We start from the raw sequence: 21,393 nt of genomic DNA on the forward strand, positions 1-21,393 counted from the left end.
TTCATGCTTACTTTTGTCCTACCGCGGAGTCTTTGCATGTAAACGAGACACGAGAACCGAGAAAGTAGAAACATGGCACCTAGGGTGTGATAAATGAAAGGAAATGTTTTCCGAAGAAGGAAATATTTTTGAAACTACATTATGACCGGTTTTGGTGGCATAATGTGAGTTGGGTGTGTGTTCCAATGGAGATCCGGAATAGCGGAACCATTGTGAGGTTGTGTGCGTTCCCATGGGAACCCGGACCGGCGGAACCATGGTGAGGTATGGCTTGGTTATCCGCGGAGAGGAGCCAATGCAAGATTTTGTGTGCCAATGGGAACCCGGTGCGGCGGAACCATTGTGAGGATACTCGGGAGACCGGAACGGCGGAACCGAGGTTGGGTGTGTTAAACAAATGATTTTTGAAAGATTGAGTTGTAAATGAAAATGTTGACACGGTCTACGACGAGTCGCGTAGGAGAAACACGGAAATCTTGGACACCAACGATAGATGATTAACGAATATGGGTGTGTCATTGTTAGCTATATATACATGTATCATGTGGAAATCGATGATTGTATAACCTGTTGTTTGTAAGTTATGGGTTAGCGGGTATGGGTTTGTTCTACTGAGCTTTTGTAGCTCACGGTGTTACCTTTGGTGACCCTGACATATTATATCGGTGGCGACGCTGGTATAATGTGTCAGACTTTGTAGATGATCAAGGTGAGCAGTACACCTTGGAGGCCTTTGGAGCTGAAGAGTTGGCTCAGATGAAGGAGCAGGCGGAGCTGTAGTTAGGGACCTTAGTTTCCCTTCCCTTGTGTAATAAAAGTACTCTCATGAGAGTTATGTTGTAATAATGAGCTAGACTCACTTTGTTTTTGCAATAAAATGTTTTCTTTAACGTACCCAAAAATTCGGGGCGTTACAACTTGGTATCAGAGCTTTAGGTTCAAAACCTCGGCCATGGGTAGAATGGGTAGAACCATGAGATAGTTTGACCGTTGCACAAACGTGAATTGAGTTTAAGTTTACCGTCCCAAATTGGGTGGAATTCTGTCAAAACAATCTTCGGATTGAAGCAAGGCACGGAAATTGGCAGTACAGCCGAGCTGGGAATTCCCGAACAATTGGATGATAACTTAAATCAAGAATCGAATGTGGGACTTAGAAACTTGAAAATATTTTTGGTATTAGTAAACCTTGCGGCCTGTTGTTGGGATAAATATTTTTCCACGTCTTTTAAACGACGAGAGCGGAACCTAGCACCGAGTGCCACCCCATTAGGCGTGGCAAACCGCACCCCCCTAACCGTCCAATTTCAAAAAAAAAAAAAAAAAAAAAATTTCAACCTCCAAAATTCAAATTTCAAACTTCAAATTTAAATTTCCAATCTTTCCCTCCACAACACCCCTTTTCCGTCCCCTATATATACCCCACCACCACTTCCATCTCATCATCTTCCTCACCATCATAACTCCTCCAAATCTCCATCATATCCTATCAAGCCGAACCGAACCGAGCCGAGCCATGGCAACCCGACGACGAGGATTTCCGGAAGACGCCATATTCCGAGAAATCGAGCGAGCCGAAATAACCATAACAATCCAAACCTTATGGTTGCAACTCTTCGCCCTCATTATATTTTGTGCGGTAGTCACAATAGGCATGCCACGGTGGTTCGCCGTGAATAACCGTCTCAACACCTTCTGGTACGGGACTCTCGTCGTGGCCGTCGCACTCGCCGCAGTCATAAAGGAGTACGAACGTCAGTTGCGCCAAGCTTACAACGAAAGATGGTAGAGAATCTCGAGGATGGGCGAGACCCGAACCCAACGACGCCATTTAGACATATATTAGGCCGATTGTAATCCTTCGGGATGTAGGATGTCGAAAATTAGGATCCCTTCTATCTGTTTAAATATGTACTCTTCCTATGTTATTAATGAAGGGCTTATTTCAGTTACTATTTATTCTATTATGTTCTTGATCTCTATTCACGTATGTGACCCTACTTGCCATTATAGTGGAACTCTATGCTTATTTGTGAAAAGCTTGCTTTTGTTGATTGCATACTACTCGATAAACTACTTCGACTTTTGAAAAGAAACACCATGTGCAAAAAAAAAAAAAATTGTTTAAGTAGACTAAAAGTTTCCCCTTTCAATTTTTACTCGTAGATGGCGAACCGACGCAATGGACTAGGACACGATAATGGAGGACCCTCTAACGCGAACCCCGACCTAGCCCAGATCATGCAAGCGTTCATAGCTGCTTTGAACGCTAACCGCCAAAACCAAAACCACGACGACGGACCTATGACCCGAACCCGAGCAATGAACGAGTTCTGCAAACGCAGACCTCCGACCTTTCATGGGGACACCAACCCTGTCATGGCCGAGACGTGGCTAAATGAGGTCAAGATGATCCTCAAAACCTTAGGGATTACCCAAGACGGAGATCGTGTGGCCCTAACCACCTACCAACTGAAGGGAGAAGCCCGCTATTGGTGGGATCTGATGGAGGCGACCCATGACATTGCCACCATGACCTTTGCTGAGTTCGAGACTTTGTTTCTCGACAAGTACTTTCCCACGCCCCTTCGCTTATCCAAGGAACAAGAGTTCTTGAACCTGAAACAAGGAACAATGACCGTCACCCAGTACGCGGCCAAATTCGAAGAACTGTCCCGCTATGCCTTAACCTCCATACCTACTGAAGACAAGAAGGCAAGACGGTTCGAGTGGGGACTGACAACCGCTCGAAAGGCTGTGGTAGCTCAAGCTTTTGCCACCTACGCCGAAGTAGTGAAGTGTGCACTCCGGCTAGAGAGTGAGGAGACTGACTTCAAAACCCGATGGAAGAAGGTGACAAGCAGCACCGGCGGACCGATCCGAACCCAACCACCCAACAACAACCGTGGACCCTACCATAACAGACCCTTCACCCCGTCACAGAACAACCAACCCTGGAGGACTACTACCCCCGAACCTAGCGGGCCACAGAGAGATGGTCAAGACATAGCAACAATTCGGTGTTTCAATTGTCAGGCTATGGGCCACATTAGGCGCAACTGCCCGCAGCCTCAAAGGAGGAGGGATGGGAACTTTTGGGATCAGAAAGCTCAACAACCTGGACAGGTCGGGTTTGTGATGCAAAACCCCGAGGGTCCATCACAGCAACAGAATGGGCAGAACAAGGGAAAGCAGCTCATGGGGAACCAGCAAAGCACGGGAGGGCGTATCTTTGCGCTACAGATGGAGGCACAGGAGCAGGATCCCTCTGTGATCCAAGGTACGCTATTATTGTATAGTACCTATGAGCAAGCCTTGTTTGACTCTAGGGCATCACATTCATTCATATCTACTGCCTGTGTAACTACTCTAGCCCTAGAAACAGAACCCCTAAGTACGAGTATGAAAGTAACATCACCGTTTGGGGGGAGTATAACTGTTAGTCTAGTGCAAAGAGGTGTGAACTAGAAGTAGCCAACTTGCACCTAAACTGCGATCTTGGAGTGAATGACATGGCGAATTTTGACGTAATCCTGAGGATGAACTGACTATCAGTACATCAAGCGGTCAAAGACTGCCATCTGAAGATGGTGACCGCGTATACCCCCGTAGGAACTTGTTCTCAATTTAAGGGGGATAGACAAACGGTGAACCCGACGACGAGAACATCCGAGTGGCAGAATCAACTATTTGGATGGCTCGCTAGTCTCCAATTAGAAGAAGCCAATAGGATGGAAGTGAGATTGCCACGCATCGTATGCGAGTACGCTGATGTTTTCCCTGAAAAACTTCCTAGCTTACCGCCCCAAAGAGAAATAGACTTCTCTATAGAACTCCAACCGGGAATGGCACCAATCTCTATGGCGCCGTACCGAATGACTCCTGCTGAGCTAAAGGAGCTCAAGACCCAACATAGCGACCAAGTCTAATCTATAGTCACGTGCCAATTTCGGGGACGAAATTGTTTTAAGGGGGATAGTTTGTAACGACCCTGATTTTTAATAAATAAAAATTTCGTTAAATATTTAAATTTTATTTTAATTACTTGGATTTGCTACTAAATTATTTTTTTAATTTTTATAATCCGTCATAATTAGATTTGAAACTTATAAAATTATATCTTTCACGCCGAGCAATCTAGTCATTTTCTAAAAACAAGTATGCTTATAAAAGCACTTGTATATTTTTCCTAACGAGTTAGATAAAATCTTTAAATTATATTTCTTGGCTAGAAATCCTACTTGGCGAGTAAGGTTAGTTTCCAACCGACTAGTTGGACAAACCAAACTACCGATTCACCTAGTTACATTACCCTAACCCTAATTGGATCTTTTAGACCATCTTTGAGCCTTATGAACCCCTCCAAACCCTATCGGACCATTAGACCATAGGAGTAATCATTTTACTCCCATGACAAGTCATTTCAAACCCTAATTATTACCAATATTCCTTTACCCATTGGTCCATAATTGTTAGGGGAATTTTTGTCCCTTGGTTATTAGACCTTTGACTTGCCTAAATGCATGACAAGACAAGTCATACAAGAATCCCATCATTTTGCTTCCAAAAGAAGCAACCTTAGACTTGCCATAATGAGAACCTAGATTTGACTAGTCATTCAAGCCCATACTTACCTTCTTTAACCAATGGTTAATAAATGCTAGGAGAATTTTTGACCATTGGTTAATAGCAATTAAGTTGCCAATGAAGCCTTGATTTGACAATACAAAATCATGGGCTAAGGAATCTCATCATTTTGCTTCCAAGGGAAGCAAAGCTAGCTTTGCCATGCATGCACACCTATGTTCTAGTCTTAAAATCCTAGACTTACTTTCCTAGATTTTCTTGGATGTATATAGATACAAGAGAGAGAGAGAGAGAGAGAGAGAGAGAGAGAGAGGCCGAAAGTGAGAGAGTGAGATGGAGTGTGTGCTTGTGTTTGATTACTTACACAAGCAACATTTATAGCCTTAAGCCTATTTTTGACCACTTGCCAACCCATTTCTAGTCTTTCAAAGTACAAAGCTAGGCCATGATTATATTCCTTCTTGCAAGCAACCTCCCCATAGACTTGACAAGTCAAAAACCCTTCATGATGGCCTAAGATTTGGCCTAAAATGGAAGTGACAAGTCATGGAAGGCTATGACTTGATTGAAAGACTTGAAATGACCACTTAATGGAGCAAATCCATGGGAGAGAGAGAGAGAGATATGGCTGGCCATAGAGGAGGGAGGAGGAGCTCAAGTGTTGGCTATAAATAGCACCCCATGTCTTCCATTCAACTCACACCCTCACTCAATTGCCATTTCCATTTTCCAGACAGCTTACTGCCCTTCACGAATCCTCATTTTTCTCCTGCTTAAAATAGTTTTTGGAACCAACTCCCTTCGGAAAAGTTGTAGAGCACTTCGAAACCTTCAAGTTAGAGCCAAGAACCACCCCAATCGGTGAAGAAATGACAAAGATATTGGCATCCGAAGTTCAGTAAAAATCTCGGATTTCCATTTCCAGACAGCATACTGTCTCTTCCTTTATCACCATTTTTCTCCTACCTAAAGTAGTTTCTAGGATCAACTTCCTTCACGAAAGTCGTAGAGCACTTCAAGAGCTTCAACTTCGACCCAAGAACGATCATATTCGGCCAAATACTGACCGAGTTACTGCCATCCAAAGTTCGGTCCAGATTTGCGAGTTTCACCACCCGTAAAATCTTCCAACTAGCTTATTCGGCCCCGACTAGTTTCGGATCAAGGTAAATTATTCTTACCCCTAACTCTAAGTTTATCCTTACTCACTTACTTACTTATTCCAAGTAAAACGTATGTTGTTTGATCTTTAAGAAAAAACGGTTTTCGAAAGTTAAAACGTTACCATGTGAATCGAAGTATTCGTATTTTGATATTCCAAGGAGTATGAGCTTACATACATAAATCGAATGTGTTACTTGTAGTATATTATAGAATTGGATGATCTTGTTAGAATGTTTCATGCTTACTTTTGTCCTACCGCGGAGTCTTTGCATGTAAACGAGACACGAGAACCGAGAAAGTAGAAACATGGCACCTAGGGTGTGATAAATGAAAGGAAATGTTTTCCGAAGAAGGAAATATTTTTGAAACTACATTATGACCGGTTTTGGTGGCATAATGTGAGTTGGGTGTGTGTTCCAATGGAGATCCGGAATAGCGGAACCATTGTGAGGTTGTGTGCGTTCCCATGGGAACCCGGACCGGCGGAACCATGGTGAGGTATGGCTTGGTTATCCGCGGAGAGGAGCCAATGCAAGATTTTGTGTGCCAATGGGAACCCGGTGCGGCGGAACCATTGTGAGGATACTCGGGAGACCGGAACGGCGGAACCGAGGTTGGGTGTGTTAAACAAATGATTTTTGAAAGATTGAGTTGTAAATGAAAATGTTGACACGGTCTACGACGAGTCGCGTAGGAGAAACACGGAAATCTTGGACACCAACGATAGATGATTAACGAATATGGGTGTGTCATTGTTAGCTATATATACATGTATCATGTGGAAATCGATGATTGTATAACCTGTTGTTTGTAAGTTATGGGTTAGCGGGTATGGGTTTGTTCTACTGAGCTTTTGTAGCTCACGGTGTTACCTTTGGTGACCCTGACATATTATATCGGTGGCGACGCTGGTATAATGTGTCAGACTTTGTAGATGATCAAGGTGAGCAGTACACCTTGGAGGCCTTTGGAGCTGAAGAGTTGGCTCAGATGAAGGAGCAGGCGGAGCTGTAGTTAGGGACCTTAGTTTCCCTTCCCTTGTGTAATAAAAGTACTCTCATGAGAGTTATGTTGTAATAATGAGCTAGACTCACTTTGTTTTTGCAATAAAATGTTTTCTTTAACGTACCCAAAAATTCGGGGCGTTACAGTTTATCTCTCTTCTTGTGGATTCAAGAACTGCTCGTGGATTCGAGTACTTATTCGTTTCGATTAGTACGCTAACTAATCTCGTCGTAAATTCCGCTGCGTCACAATCGTTACTCTTAAAGGGACAATACTCCTTGATTTCATGGATACCCACAAACTTTAGATAATGGTAAAACAATTGAGGTTCTAATGACCTACATCTCTATCAATTTTTATTTGATTGTTTGGTTAAAATAGCACAGTAGATCCGTAGTTAAAATTATCAATTTCACTTATAAAAAAAAATATTAGCACAATTAATTTCATCCACAGACCCAACCAATTTGTCATTCAATTGTTTATTCATAGTAAATTTGATTATATTGATTCTCCAACGTAAAATGGTAGATAAAATAACTTTATTTTAATACTTTTATTAGATAAACTGGAGCACATATTTGATTTCGTAGCTTCAAAATTTGTGAATTGGATCTCCGAAAAATTTATTGTTAAATATATCAAAAACTCCAAACCAATCAATTCTTAAACTACACCCATTCTTTATGTTTATTTTTTCAAACCTCTGATTTCTTATTATGTTTGATATAGAACTAGCTGTTTTGTTTGCCGAGCGCCAAAAGAAAAAAAAGAAAAAAAAAAGAAACCAGAATCGCCTGTTAGCTTTTGCTTTCATTATGTGAACAATATTTGTAATGCTTGTTTAATAGTACCTATCTTAGAATGCCCAAAACGTGACCCATCGATGATATGAAATGAATTATAAATCAACCCATTAGATGAATTCTTTATCAAATGAGATTGGCATCCATAGAGTTTCGACCGGGGAAGTGGTATTCTAACAATTTCATTAACAAAAGCAATGCTGACATGTACGTCTGACAATTGTATTGAGACATAAAATTGTGATTCGGATTGAACTGATTTTTTTTCGGTCACACGCTATTTTTTTTTTAAATTATTGATGCTGTGTTTGGAACATTTTTTGAAAAAAAAATTGAAAAAATAATAAAAGTGATAAGTAGAGAGAGAAATGGGAGAATCTTATGAAAAATACTTTTCAAAAAGTGTTCCAAACAGAACATGAACAGTTCAAATCATCCGTGCGAAATTCAAAATGAACCCCATATGACCGTCGATTCATGATCGGTTAAAAAACCATCAGAATACACCTAAGAGTCCCACGAACACGTGATGATATAATATTCTATCCGAACACACCTATAAATAGGTCTAGATAAGTCAGGAATGAAACCAGGAAATCCCAATCTTACATTTGCCTCTCCCTTTCCTCTCTCACACAGCCCTTGTTTTTATTTTCCCGAAAAATTACTCTCGGAAGATGGCGCGCTCCATGCGTTGGCTTTCGATCATGGTCCTTGTCTTAGTGCTTCTCATGGCCTCTGGTTCGTTCTCTATTTTTTGTTGCACTAAAACTAATTTTACCATGTTAATATTTTCTTCGTCTCTTTTTAAGTGTACAGCTTCGTGATTCCAACTTATTAAAGAAATATTATCATTACACTTTTTACATCAATTTTTACATTCATTTTTCCTACTTACCCTCTATGGAGACATCATTATAACACTAATTTTATTCACTAACATTTCAAAATGAAATCTATTTTTCAATCTATTTTTTGTATTGTGGATTTTATCTTTTCACGTTTAATTATTACCTTTGGGAAGGAAAGGGGACATTAATTATCAGGTTCACTTCTGTCAATTTTAAAGAAGGAATTATTAGGTAAATTCATTACCAACTTTTACCGATTGAGATTTCAATAGAGACACTAGTTTTAGGACAATAAAACAATTCAAAAATACACCAGCAAAGCAATTGAAGATGGGTAAACTATACATATATGCAATGACTTATCTCGTTAATACTAAATAAAAAACAAGACCATCTTTGATTAGAAAAATTAAGATGACTTCAGGATTCTCTTAAATTGATTTTGTGGTGTATTTGTTAATTTCCAGAGATGGCTAAGAGCGTGGTAGAGGGAGTATCTTTCCCATCATGCGGTGACGTGGACTGCCAAAGTGCGTGCGAGCTGGTGAATGTCGTCCCTGGCGTTGTGATCCCATGCCCAGTGCCGGAGCTGCAGTGTGTATGTGGCTAATTAATGATTCATGAGAATTGCAAGGCCTCTCTCTAGCTTGAGGAGTGGCTAGCTACTGCGTGAACAAAGTCTGTGTAATATTGGTGTGAAAATAATGTCGCCTCCTCCTGTGTGATCATGGGGCTTCACTTCTTCCTTTAGTACTGCATGTTAAACAGTACATGGTTTTCGTACTTATTTACAAGTTGTGTGCATGGCTTTGTTGTTGGTACTGATGTTTATGTTTGGATTACTCTCTCTCTCTCTCTCTCGGTAAATCAGAGATGCATTAAATTAAAGGTTTACAGTTATAGGGTCAACAACCCCAATCAAGTCCGCATAGAAAACAATAGCAAAACAACTACGAATGCAATGCTAAACAAAAAAAATCTCCAACTGAAACCGGTGCATCACTTGCCAACGCACCTAGCCCATTTATTTGCTTTCCGATAGATATGTTTAATAGATCATAGACACCGCCTAAAATGCCTCTATGAGGGACCTGCAATTGATCAAAATACTACCAAGTGGATGATGTGAAATTATTATCATTGATCAATTGGAGAACTCCCAAGGCATCTGTTTCTACTTCCAATTTCTTGAAACTTTCCCCTTTCTGCAAAGATCAACCCGTCACGTAAAGTCCACAATTCGGCCATAAGGCTAGCTATATATAGAGGTTGCCAAGATGTTCGTATGGAAACCTCCAAGCCATCAGCCATGTTCATCCCGAAGTAAACCTCCTGTTGATGCTTTGCCTATACTAAGCTGGATAGCACCATCAGTGCTGAGTTTAAACAAAGGAAGCCTGTGGAGGAGTCCAGCCAACAAGGATGTCACTCCTGCGGTAACCCATCTGTTGCGGCACGGTAACCACTCCAAAGCTTTGTTTCTGATGGTCTTGGCAACGATGTTAGTGCTTGGTGAACTCGAGTTGGAATTGGGTTCAAAGAGGTGTTGGTTGTGATCATTCCAAATGTGCCAAATGGCGAAAAGGAAGATGATATTCCAAGGAATGCCCTAAGGGTCAGAAAAATTGAGCTTGGTATTCAAATGAATCCAGTCAAGAGGATTGTTGGTTTGGATGTGTGAGGGGAAATAGAAAGCAGCACAGATTTCCTTAGCACGAACCCAATCGCGACAGGCATGGCAGGTTGTTTCAACCAACTGGTGGCACCACTCACAATAGGACGTGGGAATGATGCGACGGAGAAACAAGTTATTTCGGTTAGAAATCCGCTCTTGGGCGGCCAACCAAAGGAAGTGTTGAATGCGGTAAGTGCATGGGAGGCGCCAAGCCGCCAAATCCAACTCCAATTTAACACTGGGTCAGGAGTGGTATTGTATCATTGAAATGAAGTCAAGCGAATGCTATCCAACAAAGCATTTGGGAAATCAAAGGATATGGGATTAAACTTCCAATCATTTGAAGCCCAGCAGACACTCAAATGAGGGTACGGAGACACCCCTGGCCAGTCCAGTCATCCAACCAAAAGGATCAAGGTGTCTGGACCGTTACCCAAACAAATGCGAGTGCCTCAGTTGAAAAGAGTTTTCCCTCCTTGAATGCCCCTCCATGTGGTAGATGGTTTAGCGCATCTTCAAGAAGTTGATTGATAACGAGCCTTGAGAATACGAGTCCAGAGTGACTCGTCCTGGGTAGAGAACTTCAAATGGACTCTCTCTCTCTCTCTCTCTCTCTCTCACTCTCTCTCTCTCTCTCTCAAAAGCAAGGCAGGAAGGGTTAATTTGTTCCTTTTCGAAAAAAATTCAAAAAAGGACTTGTACTTACACTTCAATGTCCTATGAACACGTGAACTTTCTTTTATTTCAATGAAATGAAACATCTTAGTTAATCTGCCATTATTAAATTGTATATATACCCGGTGTCAATTTTCGTCCATTTGCTAATAGAAATTGCACACGCGTCATGTTTCGACGCAAAGAAGGTATTTCACATAAGATGACATTTTTGGGCTTTTTGGGGGGAAAACAAATGCCACGTGACAAAAAAATGTAACTTTATCAACATCAAGTTTTCTCTTTCTCTCCCACTTCTCTACCATCATCATCAACATTAGCAACCACCACCACCTCTCACTACCCCCTCCACCACCATAACATCCCTCCCTCTTTGGTCTTCACCACCCACCTTCTCACACCTCTTAAATCCACAGACCTTAATTTTCAGGTGAGCTCCATAAAAGTGAGTAAGCTTTCATCAGCGGCGGTGCCAAATCAACCCAAACATGTCGTTGTGTGGGGTCTTCTATTAATTTATTTTGCTATTAAAATTGGTTGAGATGTTGGCATAGTTAGAATCTCTTTCAGTTCAAAAACTCAGATTAATTTGATTTGGATGAATTGTAGATGAAATTCATATGTAGCGTGTGAACGAAAATATCTAGGGTTTAGATTTAAAATCTCAGGATATCACTTTTTGATTCTTGTTTAAAAAAAATGTTAGAAGACTTGAAAGTATTTCACCTAAATTGAATGTGTGATCTAATATATGGTTTTGATTATCTATGGGGAGAGGGGTGGGTGAGTATTTATCTTTTGTTATACATATGGATGAGTTAGGAGGGTCCGGGGAAATAGTTGTTGGTTGTGGAATAAGTAGGTGAGCCAGTGGGCCTAATAGTCGGCTTTATGGGTTTGGAAGAGTTAGAAATCACGTTCTGAGCGACAGGGATCAATTGGAGGATGGAATCAAATACAAATGATAACTGTGTATGTTTAGATTTTACAAAGGGTGAGGTGTGATTGTGGTCTATTATGTTAACGGGGTTTGAAGGATACAGGTTTGGAAAGTACATGTCTAGTCAGGATTAAACTGGGTTGAGAGGTTGAATGAACAGTACGAATGAGCAATGTCTACAAACAACTACGGGTGTTAGATGAAAAATGTGTTTAACTTCATGGAAGTGAATCTGGGGCAGAGTTATGGTAATCTTGAAAGCCATTCTAAGAAAATGGGACAAGTATGATTTATATTTGTTGTGTAATTTGATAAAATGATCATGCATTATGGTTATGATGTCAAAGTCAGTCCAGTCGACTAAAGTGCCATTGGTGTTGTGAAGAATTAGGCAATGTGCCTATTAAATCACAACATGTCTTGCATATTGTTTTATACACTTGTTATCAATGATATATATTGTAGAGACCTGTATAAAAATTTCTTAATTTTAATGTTTAATATGTACTTGAGTGATTAAAAGTGTGAATGATAATGTGGTTATGTGTTGGGTTTAATGTGCAAGGATATGGAAGTTTGGGAGTTAGTGAAGTATGATTATAAGTGAAAGGGGCGCAATATGGGTGCTATATGTGTGTCAGTCTGTGTGTGTGTGTTTGTTGGGGGGGGGGGGGGGGGGGGTTGGCACGTTGCACATCTCTCTCTCTCGCTGGCACGTTGCACATCTCTCTCTCGCTCTCCCTTAAGAATCACACCCTATAATTCAAAATCCACATAGATCTACCTGTATTCCACTCACTAATCACGATCCTGAGCTTGATTTCCGTTGGTTTGAACTTGGGAAAGAGTTCTTGGTGGATTTCTAGCTTTTGGGGTTAAGGCTTGACCAATCGCTTGGGTGTTCGACTTCAAACTTGAGGTAGGGAATCATAACTCTCTTTATGTGTTTATGAGTAGTTTTGGTGCCTAGATGTTTGTTGTTGGTCGCTGTTTTGGATTTGGGTAAAATCTGTCATGTCTGTGTTCTTCATGCTGAATTTCAATATCAGTATCGGTATCCCACTTTTGCCTAGTACCAGTACCCTTTGTTCAGTGGTGAGTTTTTCAAGTTTCTCGCAGCCAGTACCGGTATTGTCACCCCCTGCCGCGCAAACAACACCCAAAGTGGGCCCGAGCCGGCACAGCCACATGGCATTCCACACAAAGACCAATGACAAACCATAAACTAAACATATATAAAAACCCAGCGGAAGACTTCACATATACAAGTAAAAGTGTCAACGTTTTAGTCTTCGTTTCTAAAGGGAATCAGTAACCTCGTGAAAACAAAATTTCTACAAGCATTCGGGATCTCTGATAGGCGCGTAAATGTTCACATACGCGCCCCCTAATTTATGCTTGGTAAGTCTATTTATATATTACGGCACAGCCACGTGCCATTCCACTCAAAGACCAACGACAAACCATAAACTAAACATAAATAAAAACCCAACGGAGGACTTCACACATACAAGTAAAAGTGTCAACGTTTTAGTCTTCGTTTCTAAAGGGAATCAGGTGGTGTTCCAACTAGCCTTCCTTTTTAAAAAGTTCTTTTTCTTCAATTTTCAAACTCAAATATAATGAAAATGAAAAATAATTTTTTGATTTTTCTTACACCGTATAAAAGATCTCAATGAAATCTATCAAACAAGATCCATATTGATAGGAAAATTATTTGCATAAACATATGATTTTTGGGCTTGAAATTACCTTCCTTTTTCCAAAACCTTCTTTTTTTTAAGTTGGAACACCCCCTCAGTAACCTAGTGAAAAAAAAATATTGGGAGACTTAAAAAATCATCCTAGAAGCCCTACAAACTTATGATTTCATCCTGCCTCCTCCGCTACTTATGTTTCCGTCCTTGAACTACTTTGTATACCGGTAATGCCCTTTTGTTGTTATATATATATATATATATATATATCGCTAAATTTTGGGACGAAATCCTAACCCATTCCGTCCTCGCGAGAATCTCGACTCCTCCAGCTACCAGATCTGCAAAAATCTCGCGTGTACATCCCAAAAATTCCTCCCCCAATCCTTCCCCATAAATTCCGACTTCTAATCCCAAATTCTTCCTCCCAAAATTTCCTCCACTCAACCCATCACAGTCCCCATCACCGGCGGCTCTCCATCTGGACCACTCCCTATCGTCGACGGCTCCCCCCACTGGTCCTCACCGCTACTGATGCCACAACCGGAGAGGCGGCAAAACCAAGGCGCTCAACAGATTTTGTCAGGGTGACACAACCCATCTGGAGTCCTGGACAGCGGCGAGGAAACCAGCGGTGCCCGGCAGATCTCAGTCCCATCACCGACAGCTCTCCTTCTGGAAAATATTGTTGCTTCAACTATGGTCTTTTCTTATTATGTCTTCATTTAGTATTGTTTCTCCAATCACGAACTGTGCAAATTGGACTTTTCCAGTCTTACTTTGTTTCTACAAATCGAGAAGTATGTATGCATGAAGTTGAGATTATATATAGGCGGCTCCCCACTGAATCTTGGTCGGTTCTCCGAGAAATCATGAATTATGTATTGTCCATTGTGGGTTCATGCCAATACTCAAGTATTCTGATTTGGGTTTCACCAAGAAAACTTGATTTTGGTTTATTTTAGTTTTATATTTCAATTCATGGTAAATTATTAACATCATTTACCATGAAGCGAGTTTGTCTGTAAGCTTTGTAAGAATTAAACTTGAAACGTTGAAATCGACATGGTAATTTAATCATGAAATGCTGATCATGATAATACTTGTTTTGATGGTAATTTGACCATATTTCATAGAATAAGATCAATTAAAAATGTGACCTTTTTGAATAATATGTGAGCATTTTACTGTGATTAATACATGCAAAAAATATGGTCAACTTATCATGTTAATTTCATAAAACATGGTCACTTTATCATGGCTAGTTGGCCAATACCTATAATCCATGAAGTTGATGGCCAAAGACCTTTTCATCGTGAACATTAATATTCGCCAACGTTTCATGGTTGACTATTGTGCGAGCGGAACAGAATACACATGCTATGTGCTCAAAATAACAAACATAACAATCAAGTGGAGATCTTGATTGCGTAATACTATGAGATATAGATTTGACAAAATGCTTCGAACGAAACTATTTAATACTCTACATGTGAATATACAAATTGTATCAGGAATTCGAGTTTATCTCATAACTTCGACAAAGTACGTACGTGAGTGCTTATCTATATCCTACGTTGCGATTATGAAATGAGTGGCTTTTATTTTTGATTGGCGTGAATGGCCTTTCTCTACGACAAATTAAGAACTGGTTTATATATATACCACCAAAACTTGTAGGTAACATGGTTAATAATATTCTGCAATGATTGATAATGCTGAAATGTTCATGTACGTATTCGATACATGTTGCACGGTGGAATCACTGGAGCAATTCATGATGAACAGGGCTTTGGGCATCTGCTTTGTGGAATATAAATGGAATGAGAAATCAGTGGGATTTCTTGTTGGAAATTTGAAATTTTGAAAATTCTCATCTCTTCCCCTGTTATATCTCACCTAATTCCATAGGTGATTCCATATTCAACCCATCTATTTCCCATAGATTTAGGAAATAGTTTTCATCAACAACACCCCCCCCCCCCCCCCCCCCCCCCCGCATAAATGTGTAAATGTATGTATATTTAATATAGGGCTCCTTGTTTATAAGGACATACTATAGGGTTTAACAAGCAATTAGTCCATCTAAAGAATTTATAGCGGCTCCAGTCCTTTTTATCACACGCGTTCTAAAATTACCCATATTACACGCGTTTTCAAAAACATTTCAGAGACGAAAAAACCTAATCGCGGTCTTTCTCGTCGATCCTTTCACGGTCGTCATCGTCGATCTTTTCATCGTCGTTGCCATCATCGTTATTGTAGGCGTTCCTTTCACCATCCCTGTCGTCATCTTCGCTGGTTTTCGACCATTTCAACAGGTAATTTAACTTTTGTATTCGTTGCTATTGTCATCGTGAACAGCGTCATTCCGATCGTCGTCACTTTCCTAGGGTTTTAGCGTCATTTACTGGTTTTGTCACTTTCTTTATGTTAGGGCTCATCAATATGTTAAATATTGTGTAATGGAGTATTTGCATGTGTTTACATTGTGATATTCGTATCTCCTACTTTATCCCTTGTTGTAAAATACAACCAGAAAACGTTTTCGATGAGATAACGTTATCTCTTTATTAAGTTTGTGAGATACCAACACTATTTAGGGCACTATTTATCTGAGATACTATTATCTCTTGCTCATTTTTACCAATACACTATATTTCTGGCAGATAGAGTTATTTGTGATATTAATATCTCCTACTTTATTCCTTGTTGTAAAATACAACCAGAAAACGTTTTCGATGAGATAACATAATCTCTTTATTAAGTTTATGAGATACCAACACTATTTATCTGAAATACTGTTATCTCTTGCTCATTTTTGCCAATACACTATATTTCTGGCAGATAGAGTTATTTGTGATATTAATATCTCCTACTTTATCCCTTGTTGTAAAATACAACCAGAAAACGTTTTCGATGAGATAACATTATCTCTTTATTAAGTTTGTGAGATACCAACACTATTTATCTGAGATACTGTTATCTCTTGCTCATTTTTGCCAATATACTATATTTCTGGCAGATAGAGTTATTTGTGATATTAATATCTCCTACTTTATCCCTTGTTGTAAAATACAACCAGAAAACGTTTTCGATGAGATAACATAATCTCTTTATTAAGTTTATGAGATACCAACACTATTTATCTGAAATACTGTTATCTCTTGCTCATTTTTGCTAAGATACTGTTTTCTCATCTGTTTTAACAGGAAAAAGATTCAAAATGATACAAAACCCTGAAAATCCTCCTGAAAACCCTGAAAACCCTCCTGAAAACCCTGAAAACCCTCCTGAAAACCCTGAAAACCTTCCTGAAAATCCTGAAAAACCTAGAACATATAAAAGATTCAAAATGATAGCCCGGAAGAAGACTACAAAGAAACCACAACATCAAGAAGAAAAAAGCATAAAAACAAGGAGTCAAACAACAAAGAAAAGGAAAGAGGAAGAGACAGAACCACAACTTGAAGAGGAAGAGAGAGAAGATAAACCCAAGAGCAAAACAAAAAGACAAAAAAGACAAGAAAAAAAGGAGGAACCAGACATAGAAGAGGTGAAGGAAGAGGAGGTTAAACCAAAACGTTTGCAATACAGGTAACTACTTGGCGTGCCATTCTATACAATAACCTGAAGGTGTTATTTTTTTGAGATACTGTTATCTCTTGCCTCATTTTTGCTGATATACTGCTATTGTCTTGTTACTTTTATTATAGGTCGAATCTTTACAGCATTGTAAGCCTTCTACATGATGTAAAGTTCAATGAAGTACAATCCGAACAGATTCAGAAATCACCTTTTGCGAACATGTTGTTTGCAATTACTCAAGGCAGTATTGATGAGCAAATGGTGAAGAAATCTGATCCTGTCCTTATCAAGTTGATAGAGACATATAAGAGAGGTCAAGCAAAGTTTTCCCTAGCAAGAAAAGATATTCCTCTGACTGATCATGACATTGGTGTCATTTTTGGAATAACATCTGGACCGGTGAAGATCCACATCGCAACCCACGGGCGAAGGCCAGACACAGAATTTGCCAATCGAGTCTTTGCTGGGGCAAGCACCATGCACCTTTCAACAATGAGGGTGACAATTGAAAATATTTTGAAACCTCCCGTCAAGAAGAAGCAGAAGAAGAAGCAAAAGCAAGTATCAGAGATAGAAGCTGCAAAAGATTTGGCACGTCTTCTGACATTGTACACCATTGGAACACTGTTTTTCCCAACAACAGGTCCAAACCTGAATTGGTCCTACCTGAAGCTTGTTGAGGATTTGGAAAATAGTGCAAATTACAATTGGTCAATGTTCATCACCAATAATCTTGTTAACGAACTCAACTCCAAGAATCCGGCGATTGTTGGTGGTTGCACCACTGCACTCCTGGTAAAAATCTTCTACCCTTTCTTGTAGTAAAATATCAACAACATCTGACACATATTTTCATTGAAAACAGTATTGGCTCTGTGAACATACCCACATTATGGAACCAGCTCAACAAACTTTTCCAAGATTTATGAAATGGAAAATGAATGAGCTTGCTGCTAAACTGTTGGAGGCACCACTGAGCAGCCTTCCAGAGGGAATGGTAAGCATCATTACCTATTGGATTTTATTATGTATTATGGTCAAAACTAGATAACGGTATCTCATCAAAAATAGTGTATCTACCAGAATAAATCAAGAGATAATGCTATCTCAAACAATAAACTCTATATAAACACACAAAAAGAAAGAGATACCAGTATCTCAGTCAAATACAGTTTGCAAATAAAATGAGACATAACTCTATCTTAGTTGAAACATTAAATCTCATGAATCTATAATCTGAATTTACCTCTTTTAATTCATTGTTCCCTTCTACTCTCAAAGGTCAAACAGGAAGAATTGGAGCTAACTGAACGGGAGAGAGGGTTGTTTGCAGCTCTAGTCTTGCACGAACAAAAAGGTACACACAAAGAACCCGAAGCCAAAGAGAAAAACCTTACGGACCAAGAGCCTTTAACCCAAGAAGAAAACCCTCAAGAAGAGAACCAGGATGTTAAGAATTTGATTTTAGAGCTTGAACAACGAATTAAGGTGCTTGAAGAAGAGAACAATGTCATGAAAGTTGAAATTGAAGATAGGGACAAGAAGATCCAAGAAAGGGATCTGTTGATTGTTGAGTTACGCCAGAATGTAGAATCCCTTCAACATGAGCTTTCAGGTTATAGAAAACAAAATGCAGATTATACAGATATTGAAAAAGAAACTTGTAGTCTGCATGTTGAGGTGGAGATGTTGAAGGAAGACATAATCGAAAATGAGGTTGAAATAGGCGGGTTGTATGTTGAGAAGGACATAGCGGAAGAAAAAATTGAAGAGGTGACAGAAGAGTTGCATGACATTGCAGCACATTGTGTTTCCCAACATTACAAAGATCAGAAGATAATTGAAGAGTTGCAGAAACAAAAAAACAGCTTGTCTGAACAAAAACAAAGCGAGAATGTGCACCATCATGAATCTCCAATTCATGATGAAGAAGTGACTGAGGAAGAAATAGACCAAATGATCAAGTCCACAATCTCAAGCATTCAAGCAGAACCACAACAAACAACGAAGAAGAGATTGAGGAAAGGTCATACTGTGGACCCATCGTCGTTGACAAAGAGAGTGAGTAAGAGGGAAGATAGGAAAGGGAAGAACATGGAGGATTTTCAAGTCTATGGGAAGAAGAAAAGCACAGAGAAACAAGCAGAGAAAGCATCTCCAGAACTACCATATATGGGTGTTGAAACAACAAAGCTGGCACATCTTGTCCCAGAAAATGACAAGATCTTCTTAAATCACATATTTGAGTGTGAGAAAGACATCAGGTTAGTAAAAATGCACCAATTTGCTTGCTCAAATAGATGTTATTTGTCTGAAATACTGTTATCTCTTGATTCATATTCATTGCTGATGTACTGCTGTTGTCTTACAACTTTGCAGAATCCCTATCTGGGATAACAACCTCTTTGATGGTACAGTAAGCTTGCAAGAAGTCATAGAAATCTTGAATGAAAAAGATGTACAAAACACGGTAAGAAAGGCTCCTTGTCTTTCTCAAACCGTACCCCTCCGGTACTCTTTATCAATCCCTCGCTTTCCATTAATTCTTAGCTCTTAGTTTATTCGGTTTATTTGGGAATTGAATTGGCTGACATTTACATTGTGATATTACTATCTCTTGCTTTATCCACATTCGCATGTGTATACATTGTACTACCAGTAAATTCTTTGGATGAGATAACATTATCTCTTTATTAAGTTTGTGAGATACCAACACTTTTTATCTGAGATACTGTTATCTCTCACTTCATTTTTGCCAATACTCTATATTTCTTCAGGACTGTTACCAATCTTTTGTGCATTTAAGTCTCACATGAAATAATGTGTGCAGCTCATCGATTCGTTTACATTCATATTGGAAAGAGAGCAAGGAGATGAAAGTAAAATACTATTTTTCAAATCCATATTGTGGGTAAGTAAAGCACTAGTCTCGCATGACTACTTGATCTCTGTATCTATTGCTTAAATACATGTTATTTTTCTGTAATACTGTTATCTCTTGTTCACATGCACTGTTTTTTCTCACAAAGAACAACAGATAAGAATATCAAAAACATATTATGTGTCTGAGATACTGTTATCTCTTGCTTCTCATATACTGTTTTTGCGCACAAAGAACAAGAGATAAGAATACCTCACGAATTCTATGTTCTGAATTATCCATTAGAAACCATGAGATATGGTTATCTCAACTGGTATATGGTATGTATTTTGTTGCATGTAATTTGTAAAACACTTCCTTCTGACAGAGCCTACTGAAGGACCAGAAAAATGAGGTCAGAAAGATGTTCCTTGATGACAAGCTGCTAGAACTCATTCAAAAACAGCATGCCTATCGCTACTTGGTTTTCCCCATGAATTCCTCAGGAGGTAATAAAGAGAACGACAACGATCCATACCATTGGACTGTCCTGGTTTATGACATTGAGGATGGGCAATGGAGGCATTACAACTCCATCAGACCAACTGGAAGAAAGGCAGATGCATACCTTAAAGATGCTCGTTTAATGGTAAAAATACTGAGACTTCTTGTAATCCATACTTAAATGACGCAAAAATAATAATAAACAAATATTTAACCTTGCAAATGCAGAAAAGGTATGTTGAAGGATTCGTGAAGAAAAATCATACCCCAACATTCATCCTCTCATCACAAAACGAAACAATCTTTGAAAAGCAAAAGTTTGATGCTCCAATAATCTCACCTGCATCTCCGCAACAAAGACCTGGAACGTAAGCCAATTAATCATGTTCAGCATCTTATTTCGATACTACTATGCACTGTGTTATTTCCTGTGCACTCTATTTCTATCCTTCTAAACTCTGATTATGACAACTTTTGCAGTGTTGACTGTGGAATTATAGTTTGCTACATCATTGACAAGCTTGCACACGGAGAAAGCATCCCTGAGTCATTGACAACTGATGAAATCAGAGAATACAGAGTGTTATTGTTGATGAGGTTCCTGTATGATGAACCAAGAACATGGACAGAAGCTCTTTGGAAAGACCGAAACTTGAAGACTGACTAGGTGTTGGAAAGTTGAATAGGACTAGGTGTTGGAAAGTTGAATAGGTATTCTTTTGCTGAATAGGTGTTCTTTTGTTAAAAACTGACACATATGAATGGTCGACTCCGAACAATTGGAATTCGCCATACCAGGGTTGTACATGAAATGTCTTGGCTGCTCTGTTAGAAGTACGATAGGTGTTCTCTTTTGTTAAAACTGACACATATGAATGGTCGGCTCAAAACAATTGGAATTCGCCGTACCAAGGCTTGTATATGAAATGTCTTGCCTGCTCTGTTTTGAATTACAGTAATTGTTCTTTTGTTTAAAACGATACCTATGCATAGTCGGCTCCGAACAATGGGAATAGCAGGTCATCGTTTTGTTATGATAAC

General features: G+C 39.4%; 2 protein-coding genes and 1 long non-coding RNA gene across 3 annotated transcripts; all 3 read left to right on the forward strand.

Annotated features, from left to right (window-relative positions):
• The first annotated feature begins 2,322 nt into the window (after positions 1-2,322).
• Positions 2,323-3,468, forward strand: LOC131299588 (uncharacterized). Its single transcript, XM_058325172.1, has 2 exons — positions 2,323-2,511; positions 2,650-3,468. The coding sequence occupies exons 1-2, from the start codon at positions 2,323-2,325 to the stop codon at positions 3,466-3,468; spliced, it is 1,008 nt and encodes a 335-aa protein (XP_058181155.1).
• Positions 3,469-8,147: 4,679 nt separating this feature from the next.
• LOC131300426 (uncharacterized) lies at positions 8,148-9,255 on the forward strand. The gene is made up of 2 exons (XR_009190957.1): positions 8,148-8,303; positions 8,881-9,255. It is a non-coding gene; the product is annotated as an uncharacterized LOC131300426 (long non-coding RNA).
• Positions 9,256-12,364: 3,109 nt separating this feature from the next.
• LOC131299589 (uncharacterized) lies at positions 12,365-21,019 on the forward strand. The gene is made up of 9 exons (XM_058325174.1): positions 12,365-12,622; positions 16,613-16,997; positions 17,117-17,783; positions 17,854-17,985; positions 18,270-19,252; positions 19,368-19,458; positions 20,237-20,497; positions 20,581-20,720; positions 20,833-21,019. The coding sequence occupies exons 2-9, from the start codon at positions 16,627-16,629 to the stop codon at positions 21,017-21,019; spliced, it is 2,832 nt and encodes a 943-aa protein (XP_058181157.1). The 5' UTR covers positions 12,365-12,622; positions 16,613-16,626.
• The last annotated feature ends 374 nt before the right edge of the window (positions 21,020-21,393 follow it).

Source organism: Rhododendron vialii, chromosome 9a, assembly GCF_030253575.1.
Source record: "Rhododendron vialii isolate Sample 1 chromosome 9a, ASM3025357v1".
Classification (NCBI taxonomy): Eukaryota; Viridiplantae; Streptophyta; class Magnoliopsida; order Ericales; family Ericaceae; genus Rhododendron; species Rhododendron vialii.